Source organism: Acomys russatus, chromosome 26 (assembly GCF_903995435.1).
Source record: "Acomys russatus chromosome 26, mAcoRus1.1, whole genome shotgun sequence".
NCBI classification, from domain to species: Eukaryota; Metazoa; Chordata; class Mammalia; order Rodentia; family Muridae; genus Acomys; species Acomys russatus.
The window spans coordinates 6,782,096-6,806,218 of NC_067162.1; the positions used below are offsets into that span (position 1 = coordinate 6,782,096).

Sequence of the window (24,123 nt, forward strand, 5' to 3'; positions counted from 1 at the left end):
TTTTGCTAAGTTTGATTAAGAGCTACTACATTTTATTTCTAAGTTTACTGTGTGTGTGTGTGTAGGAAAATGTAGCACAAATATCACGATAAATATATAACTTCTATGATACCTTATATAGAAATATAACAAATTATAATTTAGTATTTTTCTCTTTCAGGGTTCTAAATCAATTGACATCTGAAAGCTATTTTGGAAATATTCTAACATGTCTAGGCGCTTCTCTACCAGAAGACAATGAACTTAACTAGTCAGAGTTTGATTTTTTTTAAATAACAAGGAATATCTATATATGCATGCATATGAATTTTGAAATGTGATGATATTCTTTCTTCAGTTTTAGAAAACTACTTCTCCTTGACCTCTTGAGCATGCCTATGCTAGCAATTAACTTGTGTGTCCCAAATAATCCTGCCAGTGCAGAGGTGTCTGCTCGTGTAAGGCAACAGACCCTCTTGGGAAAACCCTGTAATAGTAATTGCTGGCATTCGCATCAAAACGGTAAGATCTTCCCAAGAAATGGTTAAGAAAACATTGGCTTTCTTATACTCAGCTTAATTTAGAATATGCCTCTGTAGGAGGATGGGTCTTTGGAATTCTAAGATTTCCCCTACTTCTGCAAAGCAAACACAGATCTCAACCCTGGCCCCACACATGACACGAATCACCAGAAACAGGCCCCGTAATGAGAAGCCAGGCCTTCAGGTATGTCACTCTGAGACCACCCTACTAGAGAAGAGGCCATAAGGTCACAAAAGCCAAGGTCACTCATGGCAACCCCGATAATTAGATTCTAATAATAGATGGAAGGTGTAAAGTCACCTCTACTCACCAACAGACTAAACAACCCAGATCAAGAGAGATTTGGGGGTGGGGCAGAATTCATTACCCTACTATGGGGACACTTCAAAAGCTGATCGATCTTGACAACATAATGGAGCAACAGTGACCATTTTGAAACTAATTGCCGTAGGTCTGGGTGCAACCCTAACCCCTCAAGGCAGGTCATTAGGACGCTCTGAGTTCACGATAGTTTGGGTTGTATTTGTAATGTAGCCAGTGCATTCTCCTGAGTCTCTGACAGTCTTTCATTTCTCTGCTTTCCTCAGAGAGGACAGTGCTTTCCACAGAAAGAGGAGGAACCTCACTAGAGCTACACAGGTAGCTACAAGCCTCTTACTGTGAAGAAGTGAGTGGGGGCTCAAGACCGCTCCTCATGGAATCTGCTCTTTGTTATGCAGTAGCCAACGCAAATCTGTCAATGTTTTTAGGAAAATAAATGTGGTTTTGGCATAAAAAAGGTAGTCTGTCTAATTACTAGTCCATGGCTTTTTCAGGAAGATGTACAAATAGACAACTTGGCGTGTTTTAAGAATTGAACAATAGCCTTTGGCTAACCTTTCTGACCACTAGAATGTCTTCTCCTGAGAGAAGCTTCGAAGAAGCTTGAAATTTGCAGCAGGGTGTGGGTGGGTAAAGAGTACTAGTTAGTTTGTCACTTATTTGTATCTATAAACATGATTAGATTCTGTGTGACCAACATCCACTTGGCAGTGTGTAATTTTAGCAGCTTCTGGCAGTCCTTCTCTCATTTGAAAATTATGACTGATGAATGATGATTTAGAATGATTGAATGTGTGCCGACACTGAGATGAGTGGATGGGGAGGGAACAACAGTAGAAAACACAGACAGACAGACAGACAGACAGACAGACAGAGCGAGCAACATGCATACACACATGTCTCTGTGTGCCTGTGTTTGGTAAGCATATATCTGTGTATGCATGGTTACACATGTATGTGGGTAGGTGTGTGTGCACACATCTGTGAGTAGAGGCCATGTGTTAACACTAAGTATCTTCCTTGATCAGCTTCTAGTTTAATTACTGAGACAGGGTCCCTTGCAGACCTGGGAGCTCACCTGATTGGCTGCTTTATTTCCTGTCTTTGCCTCCCAGATATTGGGTTGTATGCTACCACCATGCCCACACCACACTTTTTGGGCTCTGGGCATCTGAACTCGTGTCCTCAGGCTTTTATGGCAGCCTTTTACTTACTAACCCATCAAAACACAAGTTTTCCACTTGCAGAAGCAAGTAACAAAATAGTGCGTTCATTCCCATTTGCTTGGTCAAGCAGTCTCCATGAGTGTGGTGAGATGTCAGATGGTCTGGAAATGAGGGTCAGATGTCCAGTGGTTAAAATAACTTATCTCGCTTGCCTAACAAAAATCATGCGAAGGGGGCACAATATATACTAGAACATTTCAAATTTTCTCAAAATTAAAGGTTTTATTGCTTTCCTGACATGAGAGCTGAAGCCGCTGTCATCCATGTGGGGGTCAAGAATGCTATGAATGGTCCTTTCAAGTCCTTCAAGGTCCAGTGCAGCCCTCTGTCTTGGGAAGGGGAGAGTGTTCACCCCAACCCATTGTGAACCATGATGCCTCCAAGGGAACGAACGCATCTGGAGAATGGATACTGAGCATACTCAAGAGGAAAGAAAATGTTACCTTTTTGGGTCCACAATCTTGTAGAGTTTTCCACTGTGAGTCTGAGTCATGCTCTTACTGCTCGACAAAATGTAAACTTCTCCTGTTGAAAGAGAAACAATGCAGCATGAATGCACAGCATGACATCATAGCGTGACATCATAGCGTGACATCATAGCCAAGCAGGTCTCAAGGACTTCCAAGCATCCTCAGGAGGACCTGATGCCGACAGGTTGGGACAGCACACTATAAGTCCACCTCGCCAGTGCACCTCCATCCCAGGCACCTCTTCCCCATGCCCAGATTATTCCTATTCAGGTATACACTGGTCCTCACCTTGACCACAGCCCCAGCGTCCCTGTCTCTGCCTCCGGTCTGTCTTTATTTTCACTCCGTGATTGTTTTTAAGGGTGAAACGATGTAAGTTAGGTTAACTGGGTTTTCTTGCCTTCTCATGAAGCGGCCTGGACACGCCTCTCCCTTCCTTCCTCCTTCTTTTTTCATCCCCTCCACTTTCTTCCCCTTCTTCCCTCTTTTTTCCTTCCTTCATTCTCTATCTGTTTTCTCTCCTCCTCTCTCTTTATTGTGACGCCTGGAAGCAAACTTGGAGCCTTGTATTCCAGCCAAGCACTCTGCCATGGATGCCCATCCTTAGCCTTAGTTCTTCTCAAAATTAAAGTCTGCAATGGCATTTACATTATACTGCAGAGCTTATGAATAAGAAAAGAGCATCTTTCTGATTCTCCTGAGTGGGGTAGAAGAAAATACAAGAAAAAAAAAAAAAAACAAAAAAACAAAAAAAAAACCACTCAGATATAAAGTGCTCTACCTCTGGAACAAGAGCAGACAACTTTCCTTCCTAATTATTATATCCCGTGTCTCTCAAACATGTCCTGTGTGTTTTTTGGGAGAGTTGCCCTTTATTAATCTAAATGAATGAAGAGGAACTATTTCTGTTGCTTTTCCCATTTAGTGTACAAAGAAAATCAACATGGGCTTTTATTATAGAGAGAATATTCTGACGAGAAACACATCCTTTCCTTTTTGTGCCTTAAAATTTGTTTCTGAGGCTGAAGGATCCTAGTCCTAATGGTTTGTTAGGGTGTAGTTAAGTAAAACACCACAAAAGCTACACTGAACTCTGTAATTTGAAACAGTGGCCAGTACCCAACTTCGCTTTCTGATTAATCACAGTCCAACTTCAACTCCCCTTTGCTCATTGGGCTCGATGCATTTTTTTTTAAAGGGAGAAAGTTTTATTTTAGCTCATGGTTTTAGGGATTGCAATACGTGTCAGCCTGGCTCTGGTACTTGGAATGGTCAGTCATCATGGCAGAAGTGTATGGCAAGAAGGCCTGAAGCCCTCACTGCAGCTGGGAGGCAAAGATACAGAGAAAACAAGGTTCCAATGCTCTCTTTAAGAGCAGCATGTTTGGGGCTGGAGAGGTGGCTCTGAGGTTAAAGGCAGTTGTTGCTCTTGCAGAGGATCTGGGTTCAATTTCTCAGGCCCCACGCATGCACATGGTGTACACGAAAACAGCATACATACAAAATAAGTCTACTTTTAAGGAGTGCTAATTCCAGCCCCCTGCCCTCCCCCCCCCCCCCCCCAAAAAAACCCTGAGATTCATTTGCTAAAGGTGCCACTACCTCCCAATGGCACTCTGGTGATGAGGTCTTCAATACACATACGCTCCATACATTGATAAACAAGCCAAAAATATTGTCACATTAGATGGTCAAATGAGATAATTTCTGTTCTACTGGCAAGGCTCTCTACCCCTCAGATTATTCTGCACAACTTTGTCTTGCACAAAATGGGCAAAATAAATAAGCAAGCAATAACGAGGGTAAGCCAGCTTCAGATTCTGCTCTTTGAAAATGAGACGCGACAGACGGGAAAGACTTTAGAGAGAGAATGGAAGAGTCATCACCCTACACAGTGAAAACTATCAGTCGCTATGAAAAGGTTTGCCCTGCCCCCCCCCCCAACGCGCAACCTAAGTTTTTCACTTGTTTCTGCCTCTTTATTTCTTTCTACTTTATTACTTTTATACCTCTAGAAGATAAACGAGGCATAAAGACCCTTGGGAAAAGGTTCCTGGTTAGGAAGGTGTAACTTGACCGTCTTGAGACTCTGTGGGAGGTCGCCATTGCCGAGGGGGTGCGTTTCCGGAGAGTGGAGGAAGAGGCCAGTTGCCCTATGGGGCGGAGCAAAGGTTTCCAAGGAAGGAGTGAAACCGGATCTTAATGAGGCAAAGGTGAGAGTACCTAATTCATCCTCTCCAAATCCCAAGACATGGCCCGAGAAGTATCCTCGACAGGAACCGCTGGTGCCCAGACAGAGTGGCTTCTCTTGCCATTGCTTGGTCACTGGACTTTGCTGGAGGGTTAGGAAATTCCTATAACAAAACACACCACAAAGCTACCATGAGAATGCACTTTGGCTTACGGGGCACTCAAAAACGTTTTAGAATAGAAATTGCAATGAAGAATGGTCACACCAGAGACATCACTGCTAAGGGACAAAAACTGAGTAAGTACCAGATGAGGAGGAAGGACGTAAAGGTAAGACGAGGATTGGAGGGGGCGCTGAAAAAAATCCAAGTAAGGGAAAGCCCTTCCTCACCTACACCCAGAGAGGGTGCTTGCCAGGAGGGTCTCCACAGCAGGCTGTGCTGCTGAGGGCCAGCATGGGACCGGGTGGGTAGAGCGCAGGGTAGGCGCAGGGCCTGCCTCTCGCTGAAGCTGAGCACACCATGGCGCCCTCTTGGCTTGAGTGTCCGCAGCTCAGGAAACCAGCTCTCAGCGCGGGTTTCATCAGCTCCTCCTAACCACCCACCATGCGAGACCTTGACAATTTAGGCTACGTTTCTATTTTATAGTACCTACTTATGTAGCCAAATTGCATGCTGCTGCAGAGAGTCCTGAAGAGTTTGGCGCTACCAAAATTCTTAGTCTCCCAGGGTAATTTTTTAAAAACAGCGTTTTTACAAGTCCTGTAAAACAAGTTTGGGACTTAGGTTGAGGATGACGGGAAACGTCGAAGTAAACGGAGAATCCTTCAGAAGACTTGTTTGCCTTTAAACAGTGCTTCATAGAACTGACGGAGCCGGATGAAAAGAGTCTTTGGAAGCAACTCTTCAATAAAACGTCCAGGTGCAGTGAAACCCAAGGAAGCAATAACAACTGTGTGTGTCCGAGGTCTGACTCTCAGGGGATAGGCACTTGGATAGTTTTTGGTAGTGCTCCGAACAATAGACATGTCATTTGGTATAAGAAACCATGGCCTTAGGAAACATACCCATTGCGATCTCCAAACACATAGCTTCCGTACAACCGTTCAGACTGGCAGCCTCTGTAAATGAATCCACCCACCAAAGGGCCGTTACTGAATGGCTTGAACTCTAAAAGTGATGGCTCACTTTCTGGAAAAAAAAAATTGTATTAGGAGAAATGAAACATTTCTAGAAGTCGAAGTCATACCAACCAAGTAATACATGTTACAGTGATTTAATTCCATATTGTTTTTCATAAGGTGGGATATGGAACCGTTTCAGGTGTACTGATAAGAATACTGAAATTCTTCAAAATGCAAGCTTAGCGAAATGAAAATGCTTAGGAGCATGCCATTTTATCTGTCAGGACACACCAAGATTCCAACACCATTCAAACCCAAATATTTTGAAATCATTGTTATATACTCTAAACCAAAACACTTAGAAAGTGAGCTTTGAGCAATAAATGTCTGCTAAAAAATGGTTCTGCTTACGTGTAGTAAACCAAACCAGACCTGTCAAATCATAAGATGTTTCCAAAGTTTTAAAGGTTCACGCTTGAATGAAAATCAAAGCACAGCACACAAAAGTCTTTGAACCCGCACTTACTGCATCCTTAAATCACTGTCACTTAGTCGAGGGATAGCTTCACTCAGGGCACTTTAGAAGCTTTGTTTACAGACTTGCAAGGTTAGCAATGTCCAGGAGGCCTCTGAATTGCATGCAAGAAGTTCCCTGGAGAAATGCCTCCCATGCATTTAATGACAAGCCACAGTCAACAGGTGGTATCTTATGCATGAGCTTTTGTGACAGCAAGGTAATTTTATTCATTTATTTTTGGGCGGGGGAGGGCTACAAGTATTTTATTTCATGTGAAATATAGCTCAATACAAGCACCAATTAGGTACACAAGACAATGAAAGGCCTTTGCTTTCTCTTAATAAAGACACATTGGGTCTTTGGAAACCAAAGTTTTATCTTTAAAATGGCTTAGGATTCTGCTTCAGTTTGCCTACCTGCCATGGGGGTATGGCCCTGCCCAGGGCTGTATAAAAGGACAATTCTACCACTTACTCTTTCTCTTACTCTTCTCTCTCTACTTCATCTCTCTCTACCTCCTTTTTCTCTGTCTCTGTCTCTTTCTCTCTCTCTCCCCCTCCCCTCTTCCCTTCTCTCCCCATGCTCACTTAATAAACCTCCTATATTCTAATATCTGGCATCTGGTACCTTCTTATCATTTTCCTATTTATGAAACATAAAAAAAATGTGGACAAAAAACACCACAGGAGGCTAAATTTCATTTGATACGGTTATCGGTACAACTTTAACCTTGCAAACACTTCTGCCCCTGAGGACAGTTGCCACAGGACACAGTTGGAAAAGGAGTCAGCCTGGCACAGGCAAATGACCTGAGCTGGGGATAGGAAGAATACTGCTATGGTTTGCACACGTGGACTGACACTGCGCCCTGAATCCATAAGAGCCCAAACTCAGTTATTCCTGATCAGTTTTCTACTGTGGGACTCTGCTGAGTCAGCAGTAGTACCATTAAGCAGATCACGTGTTCATAAGAGCACTAGTTAGGCACTGCTCTTCTCACGTCGTCATGATAAAGCAAAGCTTGGAAAAGGCAAGTCTTAACTGCCAACCATGGCGATTGAACGACTAAGGTCATGCATACTGGAGTCAGGCTGCCTTAGTTTAGCTCCGTTCTTTACGATTCAATTTTGTTTGGTAATTAACCTCTCTGTACCTCAGTGTTGTCCTCTGTGCAATGTGACCAGTGGTAGTTCTTGTCGCCTCTAGTGGTTCTGTGAGTGTGTTCACAGTGGGAGCCTAGTGCGCATTGTATGTGTTTTACACTACATAGACGTAAGTCTGCTAATATTCTGATGAGTTTTGTCTGAAAGTTAGTACAATTTAGTTTATTTTCCAGATATAACGAAAGTCTATTGAATTAGTTAGTGGCTTATTAGACTTTTTTCCAAACCATGTGATTCTTTGGTTTGACTTTTGTAAGGTATAGACACACACACACAGACACACAGACACAGAGAGAGAGAAAGAGAGAGAGAGAGAGAGAGAGAGAGAGAGAGAGAGAGAGAGGGAGGGAGGGAGGGAGGGAGGGAGGGAGGGAGGGAGAGAGAGAGAGAGAGAGAGAGAGAGAGAGAGAGAGAGAGAGAGAGGGAAAATACCTGGAAAAAAGCAAAGTGAAACAACCAAATACTGCATAAACTAACACAGCTGCCTCATTCTTAGTACTAAAATAAATAGCTCTGTTGAATGAGTAAATAGAAGAAGCAATCAATTTAATAATCTCATCTATTGTGCTCCAAGTCATAATAATGCTTGCTGCAGTGTGGCCTTCAAAAGGAGTGTGTAGTACAGCACTGAAAAATACTGAGTGTTTTAGACTTCATTATTCAACTTTTTGTTTTTAAATTCTCTGTAAACACTCTGGTAATCATGTTATTAAAAATAATGTTTAAACATTTTATTCCCATGACTTGTTTTTACAAGTCAATTACGTTGTTTTCTCTAAAAGGAACTCATTTTAAAATTATTTTTATTAGAAACATTATTTTTCTAATTGCTGAGCCTAGCATGTTGAATGTTCAGCAGTTTTGTACCTTCAAGGCTTATTTCTCTGTGTATAAATGTTAGGACAAGCTCTCCTGCATCACAGAGAATAAAGAGAAGTTCCCCCTCCTTGAGCCTCAGATGAGCAAAATACAAGCCACTGACTTTTGAGACCATTAAATTATCCGGACCTACGGAGAACCATTCAATCCATGGGAAAGGTAATTAAACAGAGATGCCCTCAGGGCTTCGAGGAGTCCTTGGACCTCTGAAAGTGGAACAATTTACTCACTGGCCTCTGTCAGGCCAGTGTTTTTATGCTTTCCCAAACGCTGATTCTGCAAACTTTTTTTTTTTTTCCCACTTAATGTACTAAAGTCAATCTTCAGGTAAGCAAACCCAGCAACTGTGCTTGACTCACCATAGTCTTTTCCTTCAACTATCTGTAGAATTCTGGCTGATGGTCTGTTTTTTCCATTGGAATCTGAGCAAAGTATTGTTAAATTGATGTTTAGATCAGTGGGATGTCGATCCACGGCACATCTGCATAACAAAGAGGCAGATACTCATTAATTCCTACCAGGGTCTCTTCCTGACATAGGAAGGAAGGCTTTGCGGGCTGGCGAGGATCCTAGGAGCAATTTAGTTTGGATATTCTTGAAACCACTGAAGGAAACCTCCCAATGTGTTTGTTTATTCTATTGAAGCTAATGACCTTGGGAGTATGTTTCTTAATTTTTCTGGCTATCATTCTTCTAATGAATGTTCTTACTATCTTAAAAGCCTTTGTTAGCCTATTGGTAAGGATTACCTCATGTGCAACTCTTTGGCAGAGTTTGGAAATATGAATCAATGCTACCATCAACTCATTTGTGCCACACAATGTATGTAATATATTAGCCTTAGAACTAGTGTTGTTTCTTTTTAGTGTGCACGTGCGTGTGTGCATGCCTCTCTCTCTCTCTCTCTCTCTCTCTCTCTCTCTCTCTCTCTCTCTCTCTCTCTTTCTCTCTCTCTCTCTCTCTGTGTGTGTGTGTGTGTGTAGGTCAGAGGACAATCTGTGGAGGTCTGTTTTCTTCTTTCTCTTCTGTTCCTGGCATTGAACTCAGGTGTTCAGGGTTCATGGTAAATACCTTTACCTGCGGAACCATCTCACCCACCACAGAGGGGGTTCCGCTCTGTGAAGTATGGGATTCTTAGCGTTCTCCTTGGCCATTTGATTACAGTAGTGTTGCCCCCGCTCTTAGCCCCCTCATCCCAGTTGTGAAATCCAAAAATGCTTCTACACATTGTCAAATGTCCCCTGGAGGCAGAAAACATTCCACTGAGAATTGCTTTTTGGGCCAACAAGATACATTAACTACTTATAAACCAAATCATTAGGCTCCTAAATAAATTTAAAATGTTAAAAAATTGGAGAGTAGGGGAATTCAGTAATGGAGAGTTGGTTAGCAAATATTACAATAAAATAAAACAACAACCTAAGGCTCCAAAGAGCCTGTAATGATAAAGAAAGACAGGGGACAGTGCCACGGTGACAGGACCTCCACTGTCCTCGCTAAGGGTAATCCTTTCAATTCAATGAAGACACAGGCATGTTGTGACCTATTGAGGAACTTTGGTCCCCACTGGGTGAGAGGGTCTCTTGTAGCCCCTTTTTTGGGAAGATAGAGAATCTTTGACAAGAAAAACAAAACAAAACAAAACAAAGTTTGACTTGTTTTCAACAAGAAATAGTTACTGCTGAAGAAGAGGTCAGCTCTCCCTGGGTTGAGTTGCTGGGGGCGGTGAGTCCCACTCCATCTTCTGACTTTCAGGTTTTTATATGCAGAGGGAGCCCAGACAGTGAAATTAATAAGACGAGGCCACAGTGATGGACACCTGTCACCGCACATTTGTCTAAAAGCAACACAGAAGGCACACCACCAAGAGTGGCTGCTAAAGTCAAACGCGGACTCTTGCCGATGACGACACGCCAATGCTGTCTCATCAGTTGCTGACTGAAAGGACCATTCTACTGGGGATGATGATGAAGGGGGTGGAGTGGGGAGGCCATGTTAATGTGGGCTTAAGGCTTATGGCTTACACTCGGAGTCTTTGTATCTTAGGTCACATTTTACTGTGAACTTAATCTTGAAATTAAAAAGATCATGGACTGGGGAGCTGGATCAGTGGGAAGAATTCTTGCTGTTGTGCAAGCCAGAGGGCCTGAGGTTGATTCCCATCATCTTCATAAATGTCAGGCACGACACGAGCATATAGTGCAATATTGGGGTTAGGTGTGTGCAGGGTAATAGGAAGGCCAGAGCTTTCTGACCAGCCAGCCTCACTGAAATAACCTAGCTTCAGGCTCAGTAAGACATCTGTGTTTAAAAAAATCAAGGAAAGGAGAAAGGTGGATGATCGAGCAAGGCACTTGACCTCCCTCACCCTACCCTCTTGTAAGTATGGGCATGCATGCACATCTCACGCACAAATTAAAACACCAAGGTGTTGTACGGGCAGCTATCTCAGCATATTACCCAGAGGGTACTTAGTTTAGTACCCTGAGGCAAAGTGCTTAATGACGGGTCAGCTCTACTTACAGCCATTCGTGGTTTTAGTTTTTCTCTTTTTTAAAATCTTTCTCTGCCTGAGTTCTCTGGGAGGAAAGCAGACTACAAACAGAGTTTTTCTTCAGGCCTCAGTTGCCAGAGGAGGCAGGGCTCCGTGGCACAGGCATCTTGCCAGGAGCCGGGTCTGGAAAGGACCTCATCCTGTGTTTTTGCACTGAGGCTTGGACCCCCAGGAAGGTTGCAAGAATGCCCCCACCCCCACCCCTTGGGAGGGTGGTGACTCAGGCCGCTACACTTCAAAGTGTTGCTTTGTGGTGTCTGTGCATTCTGAGCTATAGAAATGGAATGTGACAGTTTCCTCCGCATCCTGATCCCACCTTAAGGATTCCCTGCCGAACAGATTTTAAGATCTGCGGAGATGCCAGAAAGGAAATGAACTGCGGACTTGGGCTTTGATGGGGGGAAGATGAAGGGCGCGAGGGATTATAAAAATAAAAAGTTGGAGAAATAGTCACCTTGCACATAGTGAACACGCCATAAACATTAAATAGCAATAAATGTGGCCACATGTGCCTTAGTCTGAGTGACAGACCCGACGGAAGGGCTTTTCATCAGAGAATTTCTGTTAGAGTTCATAGAATTTTTGAAGTGTGCCCGAAACCCTTCATTCGGTAGATCTCTAAGCATCCTGTTCCTTATGGCTCATTATAGTAGAAGTGGAAAACAGCCAACACGGATTCCTTTAGTATTGGTACGTTCTTCAGGCATGAACGACATTAACATTTACCCCAGTTTCTTGGAAAGCAACACTACATCATCGTGTATTAAATGAGACCACGGCAGTAAGGGCTGCCCAGGTGCGAGGGACGGAGCGCCGTCTTTGCACTCTCTCTGTAGACTCTTACGTCATCCTGACAGTACCCTTAGAACATACTTGTTACCACTCTTGCTCGACATATGTGGTATTGTCTGAATGTGCCCTGCCAAGCTCACATCCGGGAACTCTGCTTCCCACTGCAGTCGGCAGTGCAGACAAGACCTCCAGGGATGGACTGTGTCTGTCTGCGTGAGAGCGTTACTCTCAGGTTGCTCCAGCCTGTGGATTTACGCTATTATTGTGAGAGGGGGATGGTTAGCCTAAGCAGTGAGTTTCCCGTAGGAGGATGGGCTGGGCAACTTTTCTATCTCCGTTCCTCTCATTAGATGCTGAGCAGTCCTGCCACCATGGCCTCTGACTGCCCGGCATCTAGAATTGTGAGACAAAAATCTATCCTTTGTTTTGAAATGACCCCAGATGGGGCAATCTGTTGAAGCAGCATCAAACAGACCAAGCCAACAAGAAAAATCAAACTTCGAGTTTAAACAAAGAAAGCCAAAGGTTATCTAATAGTGCCCCCCTCCCCAATTTTTCCATGAACTTGGGTTTTTCTTTGCTTAACCTTTTTGTTTTTACCTTCTTCACAGATGACCGCTAGAAAGTGGGCTAAATACTTGTTGAGTTAACGGTCCTGTTTTATTTTACAGGTGCAAAGAATACCACCCCTTGATACTTGGCAGCTGTGTATCTTACTCCTCCTCCCTTTTCTGAAAGCAGAGGCGAAATAGGCAGATGTCCTCACCTGCCTGGATCATGGAGGCCATGGGCAAATACTTCTGGGGGTTGGTTGGTGCTGTTGAAGTGGGGGTTACTCCGCGGTATGGAATAAGGCACACTGCACATATCGGTGTCCACGTCCAGCCTCAGCACAGAGCCTGTGAAGTCACTGAGAAACCGGAAGGGGAGTGAGTACTTCACACATTGGTCCTGTGTTTCACCTGCATCCATGGGGCAAGGTTGAGCTAAGGAGATAGAAACCAACCCTCCATTTGACTTAAAATTACTTGCTTTTGAAATTCCATGTGTCAACCAGTGAGATCAGGGCCAGTGTGGGTACAGATGGAGTGTGGACAAGGATGTAATGTAATAATGCTGCTCGCTTTAAAAAAAAAAATCTGTCCTCTTTTATCTTTTCCAGTCTATGTCTTTTATCTTCTCCAAGATTACAGTTCATTAGACAGAGGGTGAGGCAGCAGCATGGATGTATGGGGGTCGGGGAGTGGCTGGGCTCACAGGAAGAGGTACCCTCCCCAGTGTTGCATGTGCCAGAGCAAGGCCCATAGCACAGTCTCAAAGCAGCAGCTAGTTTAGGACAAGGCAAAGCATCCCTTCAGCATGAAGTGACCTTATGTTCAATCATCAAACACACGCTTTCCCCTTTGCTGGTTCAGACCACGTGACCTGGCATTGAAATCATGTTAGTGTAAAAAAGTGCATGTTGGGAAGCAGTGTGTTACCTTAACCCATCCATTTCCTCCATGTCATCCAGTGTGATCATGCCATCCCCAAGGATGATGTACAGAAAGCCATCGGGACCAAAAAGAAGCTGTCCTCCAAGATGCTTTCGGTGGAGCTCAGCAACTTCCAGGAACACCCTGGCTGTTCTCACATCAACTTGATGGGGATTTTTCCTGCACAATGGAAGGAAAAAAAAAAACACACCATGATTTTGCAGGCATGACGGGAATCTGCTGGAAAGGAAGAAGTGTACAGACAGCCACACTTGAAATAGAGCTCATCAGAATTACACGAAAAAATTATATTAATCTCTATGTTCTAGGAATATCACTGAAGTTGAAATAATTGAAAAGTACCAAAGACATTATTTTATTCGTCTATTAAACACACACACACACACACACACACACACACACACACACACACACAGAGAGAGAGAGAGAGAGAGAGAGAGTTGCACATGCAAACAAACATACATGCACTATGTTTTAAGCCATGGGAAGATTCTTCTTTAATCACTACTAACTTGTGGCAATGATTTCTAAACAGTTTGTGAAGAGACAAAGAAGAGGAAACAACATGGCAGAACTTGTAGGCGCCCATGCACAATAGTGATACCTGGACACTGTATATTCTACCACCCTAAGAATGTGGTCATGAGGCCCGATGGCCCACCGCTCTTGGTTGGTGGTATAAGACACATACAGCTTTCCATTTTTCTTGTAATTGGGATGGAATGCAAGGCTCAGCAGGCCCCTTTCATCTCCTCCCTGCAGTCAAATGGAAAACACAAAGAATTGGATGTTAATTATGTTCTTTATTGTGTTTCAACTGGAACCTCAAAAAGAGTCCCTTTCTTTCTTCTGGGTGGGTAATCTCTGCCCAACCTCTTTTCTCCTCTGCCTACTGCACAGAGAAAAGGATTATGAAACATTTCTCTACGTGGCGCACGTTAAAGGTTAGAGTAAGACAATTGTCTTGTGCAGTTATCTATGCACAAGACTCGTAATGTCCCTTTAATCAAGTGATTTGTGCATGCAATCTTGGGAAGCCGAGGAGAGCAGTTTAAGTGCGCTGTGAGGGATTCTTTCCTGGGTTACGAGGTTGCTTGTAGTGCATGGGAGACAAATAAAAACGGTTCACAATCAACAGTTACCCCTAAGCCAGCTCACCAAAACCTAAAACCAGTGCGGGCTGCCAGCTCCCACTGTCTTGGCAATATGTTTAGAAAGCAGTTAAATTGCTTGTGTAATGTATAAACCTTTGTTTCACCCGGAGGCATCGACATCAGTTGTCACAACGATGGTGGTCCGCACATCATAGCTAGGTAACAGCGGCGTCGGCCCATGTATGCAGAGAAGGGGCGTTTTTACATACACCCCAAACTCTGCGGAGAGTAGAGGGTGAAGGGGTGGGAGGGAGCAAAAAGCCAGGACCAGAGTTGGGGTGAGAGAAACACTGGAAAGGAAAGGGGATGCTAAGAAATAAAAGAAAAATCTCAAACAACTCTTTTGTGATTATATGAACCTCAGAGACTGTACACATTACACATATCAACTGCTAAGGCAATTAAAACATTGTCATGTTCTGAAATAGAAATGCATTTTATCTTCATTATTTTTGCCAATTCGGCTCGTGGAAATTCAATATGGTCCTAGCATTTGCTTTCTCCCACAGTCTAGGAACGTCTGTCTCGGAGTCGAAGATCTGAAATCATCTAGACCAGAGACTTAAGTTCTGTAGTCTAGGGATTGAATGGACAGTTTTCTCTGCAATCTGGTCAGTTACCCACAGCAGTGACATCCTTTGACAGAAACTGAGTTCTACAATCGCTCATCCTCTGTTTAGGCCTTTAACATAACAGCAACCTTAGCAAAATCTGGGGAGAAATTAACCTCTGACGTGCTAAATGTGGAAAACCCTGTAATACCAACATGGGTCATGGTCAGTAATGATCAATTGTCATTTTTAGTCCCACACACGGAGTCTGTCACTAGCACGGAACAGCAATGGTGCGACTTGGATGCCACATCAGCCTGAGAGCATAAAATACTAGGGATAAATCTTTATTTTTTAATAAACCTAGTTTTATGTGTTTCGTGGCTCAGAGATAAATGTGTTTAGCTACACAACATCCAAAGTAGAGCAATTCCGACTTGGAGAGTTGCATAAATTATACACGGGCTGGAACTGTCTGGGAAGCTCTGAATCATTTATTGAAGTGTTAACCTTTCTACACATTGCCATATGCCTCATTTTAACTTTAATCATTAGAGTCAGATGCTAATGGTTATGATTTATGAACGAGCCTCTGGTTTCTGGGGATTATTTTGTGATGATGGTTTTAATACAGACTCGATGCTGGTGTTTTCCTGCTCACATTGCCAGGAGAGAAATACCACTTTGCTGCCTTGGGAGACTTGAGAAGCTGTGTAGCTGAAGTTTGAATGTACAGCGTCTGCTCACTTAAACCACTTTGATGGATTGCATGAGGAAGTCAACCGGTGGAATTCTGACCGTGCCTAATTTTCCTCCCCAGGATACTGCCTTGGTTGAAAGTTGTTCTCTGTAGTAGCTAATCAAGTAGTCAGGAATACGGCCCGAGGAGAAGAGAGGAACATGGTTCAAAACTGTGCTGGTTGCTTTTCAGGAATTAGAGATGCAGCAGTTGGCCAAATGGAAAATAGCCACAAACAAATCTGCAGGCAGAAGCGGGCGCTTGTTCACTTTAGAAACACACGGCACACACCACAAGTCCAGGAGCATCACAAGACATTTTAGTGAAGTGCCAAGAGAAGAAATGGGTCGTGAATGAGAAGAAAACAGGTAATATATTTTGGTTTTGTGTTTTGTTTTTTTCTGAGACTGAGTTTCTCTGTGTATCTCTGGCTGTCCTGGAACTCACTCTGCAGACAAGGCTGACCCCAAACTCACATAGATTCACCTATCTCTGCCTCTGAATTGCTGGGATTAAAGGTGAGCACCACCTTGCTGATAATACATTTTTGAAAAGTCACGAATTTGACTTTTTCAAGTCACATGATCGATATTTGATTACTTTTGATAAAGGAGGCTACTCTTTTCAAATCGCCTTCTAGGTATAAAGTTGTGTTCTGATTGGTTTAAAAATTTGAATACTTAAATTATTTCCAAGAACACCTTTTCTTATTATATTGGTGAGAAAACTTCATGGGTAATATAAATATCATGAATGTCTCCAGTGACCAGCCAGGGTATGTTGACTCTCCTGCAGAAGCAGGAGACTGAAATATTGACACGTGGTTCACTTGAATTAGCTTTCACAGTAATGTTGTCTATTTAATTAAAATGTTATGAGCAAATCATAGTTGAGCTCGCCAGAGAAAATCTGCCTTGTGGCCTGCTCATTTATCAAGGCCTACATGAGGAAGCATGCCAATTGGCACCCAAAGGTGACTTCATGCCAGGGTCAGGGGTCTTCTCAACAGTGACACCATCATATAGTTAAGGCCTCAGGTCTCCTAACATTGCTCCAGCTTTAGCCATTGACAGGGCGTTTGACCCGGCATGAGGGATGGGTGAAGATAGCCTCCTTACAGCCTTTGTTCTTCTTTCCTGTGATCCTATGTCCCTTTTCACCCAAGCTCTGGCCATCTGTGTTCACAGTCACATTCTGTTCTTCCCCAGGCCCAATGCCTCCTTTATGTCCTCTCTGTCCCAACCTCTGCTAAGTTGGTTTTAGAGGCTCATCAGAAACAATCAACCAGCCCGTATGCCAACTTCAAGGACTTTCCTCCGAATACCTTTTATCCTTTCCCCCATGATCATTCAGATTTCATAGAAGGAAACACAGGTGCTCCATCAAGGCATGCTTCCATGTAGAAACTGATCCTGGGAGTGCCTGGGGAGGAGGACTCTCTCATGATGAGCTGAGCTGGGCTGGCTAATAAGGGATACAAGCACACTCACCAAGTGGTGGATGGAGAAGGACTCCTATCCAGGGAGCTGTGCTACTCAGGAAGAGTACACCCTCAAACACAATGCTTTGAAAAATCTGTCAGCCAAGGTCCAAGATATTTGTCATGACCTATGTGAATGCCAGTGATGTTTTTTCCAAAGCCTCACATTGAACTTTGGGTTTTGTATGCTTCTGACATTGCAGAACAGAAATAGCATCTGCAAAGCTTCCCAATCAAGAAAAAAAGGAAGAAAAAAGAAGGAGAAGAGAAGGAGAAAGAGAAGAAGAAGAAGAAGAAGAGAAGAAGAAGAAGAAGAAGAAGAAGAAGAAGAAGAAGAAGAAGAAGAAGAAGAAGAAGAAGAAGTGGTTTCCAAAAAACCCTCATGCTATTTTAAATAAGATCACTGCTGTGTGTTAAGCTTTTAGGTTGGACACACTTTCCACTCTGACTAGCACCCCAGATTCCCCTTTGTTCCTCAGTCTTCCCAATATTACAGAAGTCTGGACAGCTCCACACCAACCGCAAGAGGATGCTCAGAAGAGGATTGTTGAATGGTTTCAACACAATGTCCTAAACCATTTGGAATCTGGATGTTGGCCCATGTTTCAGCATAAGTCAGAAAGGTTTCTCCAGGGACTATTAATAAAAGGGTGACTGCCAGCCAGGAGCAGCTTCACAGGGTCCATGCCACAGAGTCTGAGATTAACACTCCCTCATGGAGTACTGAAGACTTCAATGGGCCAGATCTTCTCTTGGAATGTTGGGATTAACTCTATCCTATTGGACAGATCAAAGTTCTAGCCAATTGTGGAAGAACGTTCTTTGAATAATAAGAAATATCCCTTTGAAAAAGAGTAACCATAATATGATTACAACAGAAAATATTTTTCTCTTTGAGGAAAATTTTGAGGTATTTGTCTTTCATTGTGATGTCTTCTAAAAACAGACAGACAGACAGACAAACAAAAAACATTCTCTTTATACTGTCATTTAAACATTTTTAGATTTATTTATCTTTATTTTATGTGTATGAGTGTTTTTGCATGCATGTATGTCTGTATGTGTACCACATGTTTCCCTGGTGCCCTCAGAAGCTCAGAAGAAGGCACTAAAGCCCTTGTAACTGGAGTTATGGATGGGCTGGAGATGTGGGTGCTGGGACCAAGCGAAGGGCGTGTGCAAGAGCAGCAAGTGCTCTTAACTGGTGTTTGGTAGCTCCCTCCCCCAACTCTCCTTCCCCCTTCCTTCCTTCCTTCCTTCCTTCCTTCCTTCCTTCCTTCCTTCCTTCCCTCCTTCTCTCTTTCTTTCTTTTTTTGAGACAGGGTTTCTTTGTGTAGCCCTGGACTTGCTTTGTAGACCAAGCTGGCTTTGAACTCAGAGATCTGCCTGCCTCTGCCTCCCAAGTGCTGGGATAAAAGGGGGGCACCACCATGCTTTACTTACTTCTTCTGTCAATATGGATTAAACTATTAAGTTTATTTTACTTTATTCTGAGTTTTTATTTCTCTTAAATTTGCTTTCATCCCCTTTGCAGAATACTGATTTGAGTATTTTAGGAAGAGGCAACAGGGAACAGGAAGCCGGAAGTTCTACTCCTGATTTTCCCATAGTTTCCCTTTAATGTTCTTTTGACATCTAATGAACTGGCTGACTTCAAGTTCGCACTCACTTCTGCTGGATCCCTTGCTAACTAGCATGTGCACAATGTCTAGGGATTAGAACAAGGATACCTGCAGAGCAGGCTAGTGTGCCTACTGCATGGACATTTTAATGTAGTTTTTAAACAGGCTACCACAAGCAAGCGTGGTTGCACATGTCTATACCCCTAGCACTTGGGAGGTGAAGGAAGAAGTATCAGGAATTCAAGGCTAGTGTCTCTTACATGTGGGCTGCCTGTTTCCAAATGAAGTGAAACAAAACAAAACAGAAGTAAGAAAAAAGGATCCGGAGCACATACACCTTAGATTTCTTGATGACTTCAGCATCCGTATCATGGTCCTATGGCACTAAGCAGCGAAAAAGAATCAAAATCATAAATGCAGTCCCATAATGAAGAAATCATTATGCCCAGACAGTTAAAACTCAACGTCAATTGAGAAGATGTTTATTGAGCACTTACTAGTGTCAGGCTCTGATTGGCAGGAAGCATAAGCTCTCCTGGTACTCAAAGAACAGACATGGAAGCAGACAACATGCTGACCGTTCAGGTGTGTATTTCTATGACACCTCTCTAAGATCCTGATGTTTTGGGGTGATTAAACAATGCTGCATCAAGGTAAATGGGCATTTCCAAACAACAGGAGTTGCAAAGAGTAGAAACTTATTTGGAGTGTCTTTTCACCACATCTCTACTTGTGTTATGAATACCTGAGTTTTCTCAGGTAACGATTGACAAGACTTAATAATGATAAAAAGAAAAAAAAAAAAAGCATGGCTTTATCCTAGCAGCTAAATTACTTGAAGAGTTAGGCAAGTTTCTACAGACCATAATACAGCTTCTTATGTGACACCGGGGCACAAGTAGGAGGGACAGCCTCAGGTAAAACTGTTCTTTGCTTAATCCCAAAGCAATCTCTCAGAATTAACAGAAGAATAGAATAATGATATTTTTCATTGTCTCTAAACCACATTTTTTTTTACTATCAGGCTGACCTTCTCATCTCATTCATCAACCATCGTTCACTTGTCTGCACTTTGCTGGCTCACAGAATGAGAGGGAAAAAAGAGGACTTGGCAACGAATATGGCTTCCTCTTGTACAAGCCTTTGCATTCTGTGATTCTAGAACGTTCTGTCATCTGGACTTTCTTTTGAATTGTTATTGCAAACACAATATCAGATAGTATCTTTACAGCCCTCATGGCTGGGAACACGATGCGTTTGTGATATTGGTCTGTCCACTAAAATTCCACGTGGCTCTCAGGGTTACAGCAAATGGCCGCAGAGCAGCCTTCTTCATTACAATCTCCAGGGCATACGTTGTTTGTTTGTTTGTTTCCCTCTTTCCAATTTAGCCTCTTCTTACATTTCTTAGACCACTTCTTCTACCCTCCATCTTCAAAGACAGCAACAGCTGGTTGAACTGTCGCATCACAACAATCCAATCCTCCCAGCCTTGCTTTCTGCTTTCAGAACTGTGTGAGTACCAGGAGCCTGCCCAGGTAACTCAGGACAGACTCCTGATCTATGTGGAGGTTAGCATTCTTAATCCCGTCATAACCCAATTTTCCTCTGACACCTAAGGTAATGATTCATATGAGTGTGGACAGGTTTTGGTCAGGGACAAACCACAAGAATCACTGAATCTGCCTTTAAAAATGGGAGCCTCTTATGGTGACACTTATCTACACGGTCACTAGAAGGCAGGGAAGGAAAGCGTGTCATAGCACACCTGCTAATTTAGTTGCCAGCATAGATAATAATAGAATAAAATGGGGGTAAGGGTAGTGTACTTTTGGCTGGCCATGCCAAAGTGTGCAGCTGAGAAATTATGCCATGCAACAGATCTAGTTGAGCAATGAGATGAGATAGAGATACAGGCAGGGAGACAGACAGACAGGGAGAAAGACAGATAGGGAGACAGACAGACAGATAGGGAGACAGACAGACAGACAGGGAGACAGACAGACAGATAGGGAGACAGACAGACAGACAGGGAGACAGAGGGAATGGGAGTGGGCATGGATGTGAGAGATATGAGAGAGAAGAGAGGGGGGAGGAGAGGAGGGAGATCTGGGGTATCTGTGTCCTTTTTCTGTGCAGCATACATACACCTGGCACATCTGGTGGCAGCAGGTGATGATGTAAGCTGCTGCTAGGTCCCTGTGAACAGGCTAGTTGGGACATCTGATGGCTGACAAATATTCCTGACCATCTTCAGAATGAATGACAGCACCCATCAGAACTGAGGGAGAAGGAAAGAGGAGAAGACAGTTGCATAAAAAGTGGGCAGGTGAAATTTGTATGCATAAATTAATCAAGAGTAAAACTCGGGTGCTAACTTCATGGGTCCTCCTGACACAGGATATACATGGGAAAACATGCTTGATGGGAAATCAGCATTTCCTTCTAAGATTTTAAAGTTTTTTCCTTTAAACTGTGTTCTGTATTTTCTTTCTTTCTTTCTTTTTTTTTTTTGTTCTAGTTTTGAAGTGCACTGTAGGGTCCTGGATACAGTGTAAGGTACTGGTTTTTTTTCCCACCTTCTAGACAAGGCAAGAAGCATTGATTTTCAAAAGTTTTAAAAGTATGATTTACTCTCTGAAGAAGAGCCAATCCCATGGGGACCTTATGGGAAGGAACACACACATAATAAAAAGTACAATTTGTCTTTGTCTTTGGTTCCTGGCCCAGAGTCCTGAAAAGTCTTGGAATTTCCTGAGTTATAAGAATGCCTTTTTATTCATAAAACATGCTTTCAACTACACCTGAGCTCATGCTAATGGGTTGAGTATTGGTGAGCCCCTAGGTCAGGAGTGGAGCTAGCAGCCCCAGAAGTCAACCCTGAGATTGAAGAATTGAAATCTTCAGCTCTTTCCCCTCACCCTGAGAGAGGAGCTGATGACCAAGTTCAGTCACCAACGGCCAGCAATTTAATCCATTCTGTCTATGTAATAAAATCTCCATTAAAAACTCCTGGGCTCTGAAGCTAGTTCATTGGACAAATTGCTTGCTGAGCAAGTGTGAAGACCCGAGTTCGAATCCCTGGAGCCCATATTAAGCTAGCTGTGGTCTATGTAATCCTAGTGCTGCCACTGCTGAATAAGAAGGAGAGACAGAGTGGCTGCCAGTCAACACACAATAAGAACAAGACAGAAGACAAGACTCACACCTGAAGAGATCCTGTGTCTTCTCTGTGCACACTCATTCACACTCATATATCCTGTTAAATGGTGGAGTGAAGTGAGGGTGATGGTTCTATGAAGGGCATGGGAAATCCACAGAGCTTCCCCTGCCCAACACACATACTTTCTGGAATTTTCAGCTTCACCACTCCTACTTACTCCATAGTCACATGGTTCTCTCACATTGTCCATACCCAGCGAGACAAGTGCACATTCAGATACTTAAATTTTATAATCACAATACTTTATATATCAGTGTCTGTGATTTATTTTGTTATGTTTAAACTTGCCAAGTGGAATTAAACTATGTTTATATTTCCATATCTTCCCTAGGTTTCATTTGATACCGTACAGGTTCACTGTCCTCCTTACCATGTCCGAGCAGTGGCCATCTGTCACAGCATCTCTAATATGTGCCAGAGGAATTTGTTGCATCAGGTGAGGAGCGCCTGAGCATTAGGAGCTGTTTGGTTCAACGTATGTCACATAGTAATAATTTTGAGATATTCTGAAGTTCAGTTTGCTAAAACATCTCCAAACGACAAAACACTTCAATATACTTAAGCTGTTTGAAACACACATTTGTAATGATAAATGAACAAACAATAAACTTGTGAAAGTGTCAGTTCTTCATAGAAATAGCACATGCATTTTTTTTTCTGGAGAAAGATTTTAGAAATGCTGATGCCATAAAGCTCTTCCTCTGTGCGAAATAAAGATAAATGAAAGTATTAGGCAAACTTCAAGGAATTTCATAGGATTAAAAAAATTAGGAAAAGAGAAAATCATTTTGAAAAAGAAAAGCATTGTAGGCACTGAATTATTGTGTAATGACCTACAGGCTAAGTACATGTTGGGCCTTATTTTGTGCATTCTTTTTGGTGAGGGCATAAATGTATGTTTCATATACACTAAGGCTCTGTATATCACACACACACACACACACACACACACACACACCATTTTTAAGGTAACAGTAAAAGGGTGAAATATTAGGTAATTACATTGTTAAACACAACTGAATGTCAGTTATGTAAAATTGGAATTAGAACAATTCTCCCCGAGGCTGGAAACTTCTTGAAGGTGTGCTCTCACCACCCTGGGAAGACATGTCATAACAGTTGCCTGACTATGCCCCACAGACTGCACTATGGAATTTGTGCCTGCTAGTTTCAACTCTACACCAATTCCAGGGCTTAGTATTATTTCATTGTTACCCTTGTTTTTTTGGAGAAGGGGTTAATGAAAGTGTCCAGAATGCATAATGAGAAGTGGCAAAGCAGGGCTTATCTGTGATTGGAGCACAAGTAATTAAAACACGTGTCACAGTCTGTGACCAACTATTTCCTAAAACCCAGGAGACTAGCTCTCCTTGGTCAGCATTCACTGTTCAGGAGCTGAAATGGGTTTGAGATAGTCTGGCTTAGGTGTCAGAAGTCCTAGAAAAAAATGGTGAACTCTATATCTTAGTTTTTTAGCCAATGGGTATTAGTTTAACTTATAACTCAGTTATTTTGAACTTACTCAGTCATGTATCTGTCTAGTTATCTTTTAAGAATGCTTTTCTCTCTGGGAAGATAGTAATTTATTTTTTAAATACAGACTTTCAAACGTCAAAAGAGAAGAAAGCTAGAGCATCATTTTGGCAAAAGAAGTAAGGCATTTACATGGAGGGAGAAATGTCTATGTGCATGTAATAAACATGAAAAGATAGTCACATTGCTTATTGACTTTATCATACCCAAGGGGCATGAACAGAAGAATGCATGAGGCAGGTTTAACTTGTGTTGTATGCATCACCTCCTCCACAGTATCAGGCTAAAAAAAACTAAGTTTCTTTGACACCCTCCCCAGCCAAAAAACAAAAAACAAACAAACAAACAACAACAACCACAACAAACTATCATTTTTTTGGTTGTCTTTAACAAGCTAGTTTGGTGCTGATAAAAAGACTATCAGAGGAAAGCAAGCCCTCACGTGTGTCCAAATGTGCTGTGATAATTAATCTTACCAAGGCCAAGGGAGAATTGGCTATTTCATGCTGTGGCTGCTGTGCTGTGGAGAAAGCTTGACAGGTGGCTCTTCAACGCCTGTGGGCGTCTC

The 24,123-nt window shown here is 42.8% G+C and overlaps 1 protein-coding gene across 1 annotated transcript in view; it reads right to left on the minus strand.

Moving 5' to 3' along the window:
- Hhip (hedgehog interacting protein) overlaps nucleotides 1-24,123 on the minus strand; it is a 99,101-nt gene that overhangs the window by 11,426 nt on the left and 63,552 nt on the right. The window contains exons 5-11 of the mRNA XM_051168959.1: nucleotides 13,858-14,009; nucleotides 13,239-13,412; nucleotides 12,524-12,667; nucleotides 8,771-8,892; nucleotides 5,796-5,919; nucleotides 4,763-4,893; nucleotides 2,513-2,594 (exon numbers count right to left, since the gene is read on the minus strand). Of these exons, the coding sequence (XP_051024916.1) occupies nucleotides 2,513-2,594; nucleotides 4,763-4,893; nucleotides 5,796-5,919; nucleotides 8,771-8,892; nucleotides 12,524-12,667; nucleotides 13,239-13,412; nucleotides 13,858-14,009 (929 nt within the window). The remainder of the gene's footprint in view (nucleotides 1-2,512; nucleotides 2,595-4,762; nucleotides 4,894-5,795; nucleotides 5,920-8,770; nucleotides 8,893-12,523; nucleotides 12,668-13,238; nucleotides 13,413-13,857; nucleotides 14,010-24,123) is intronic.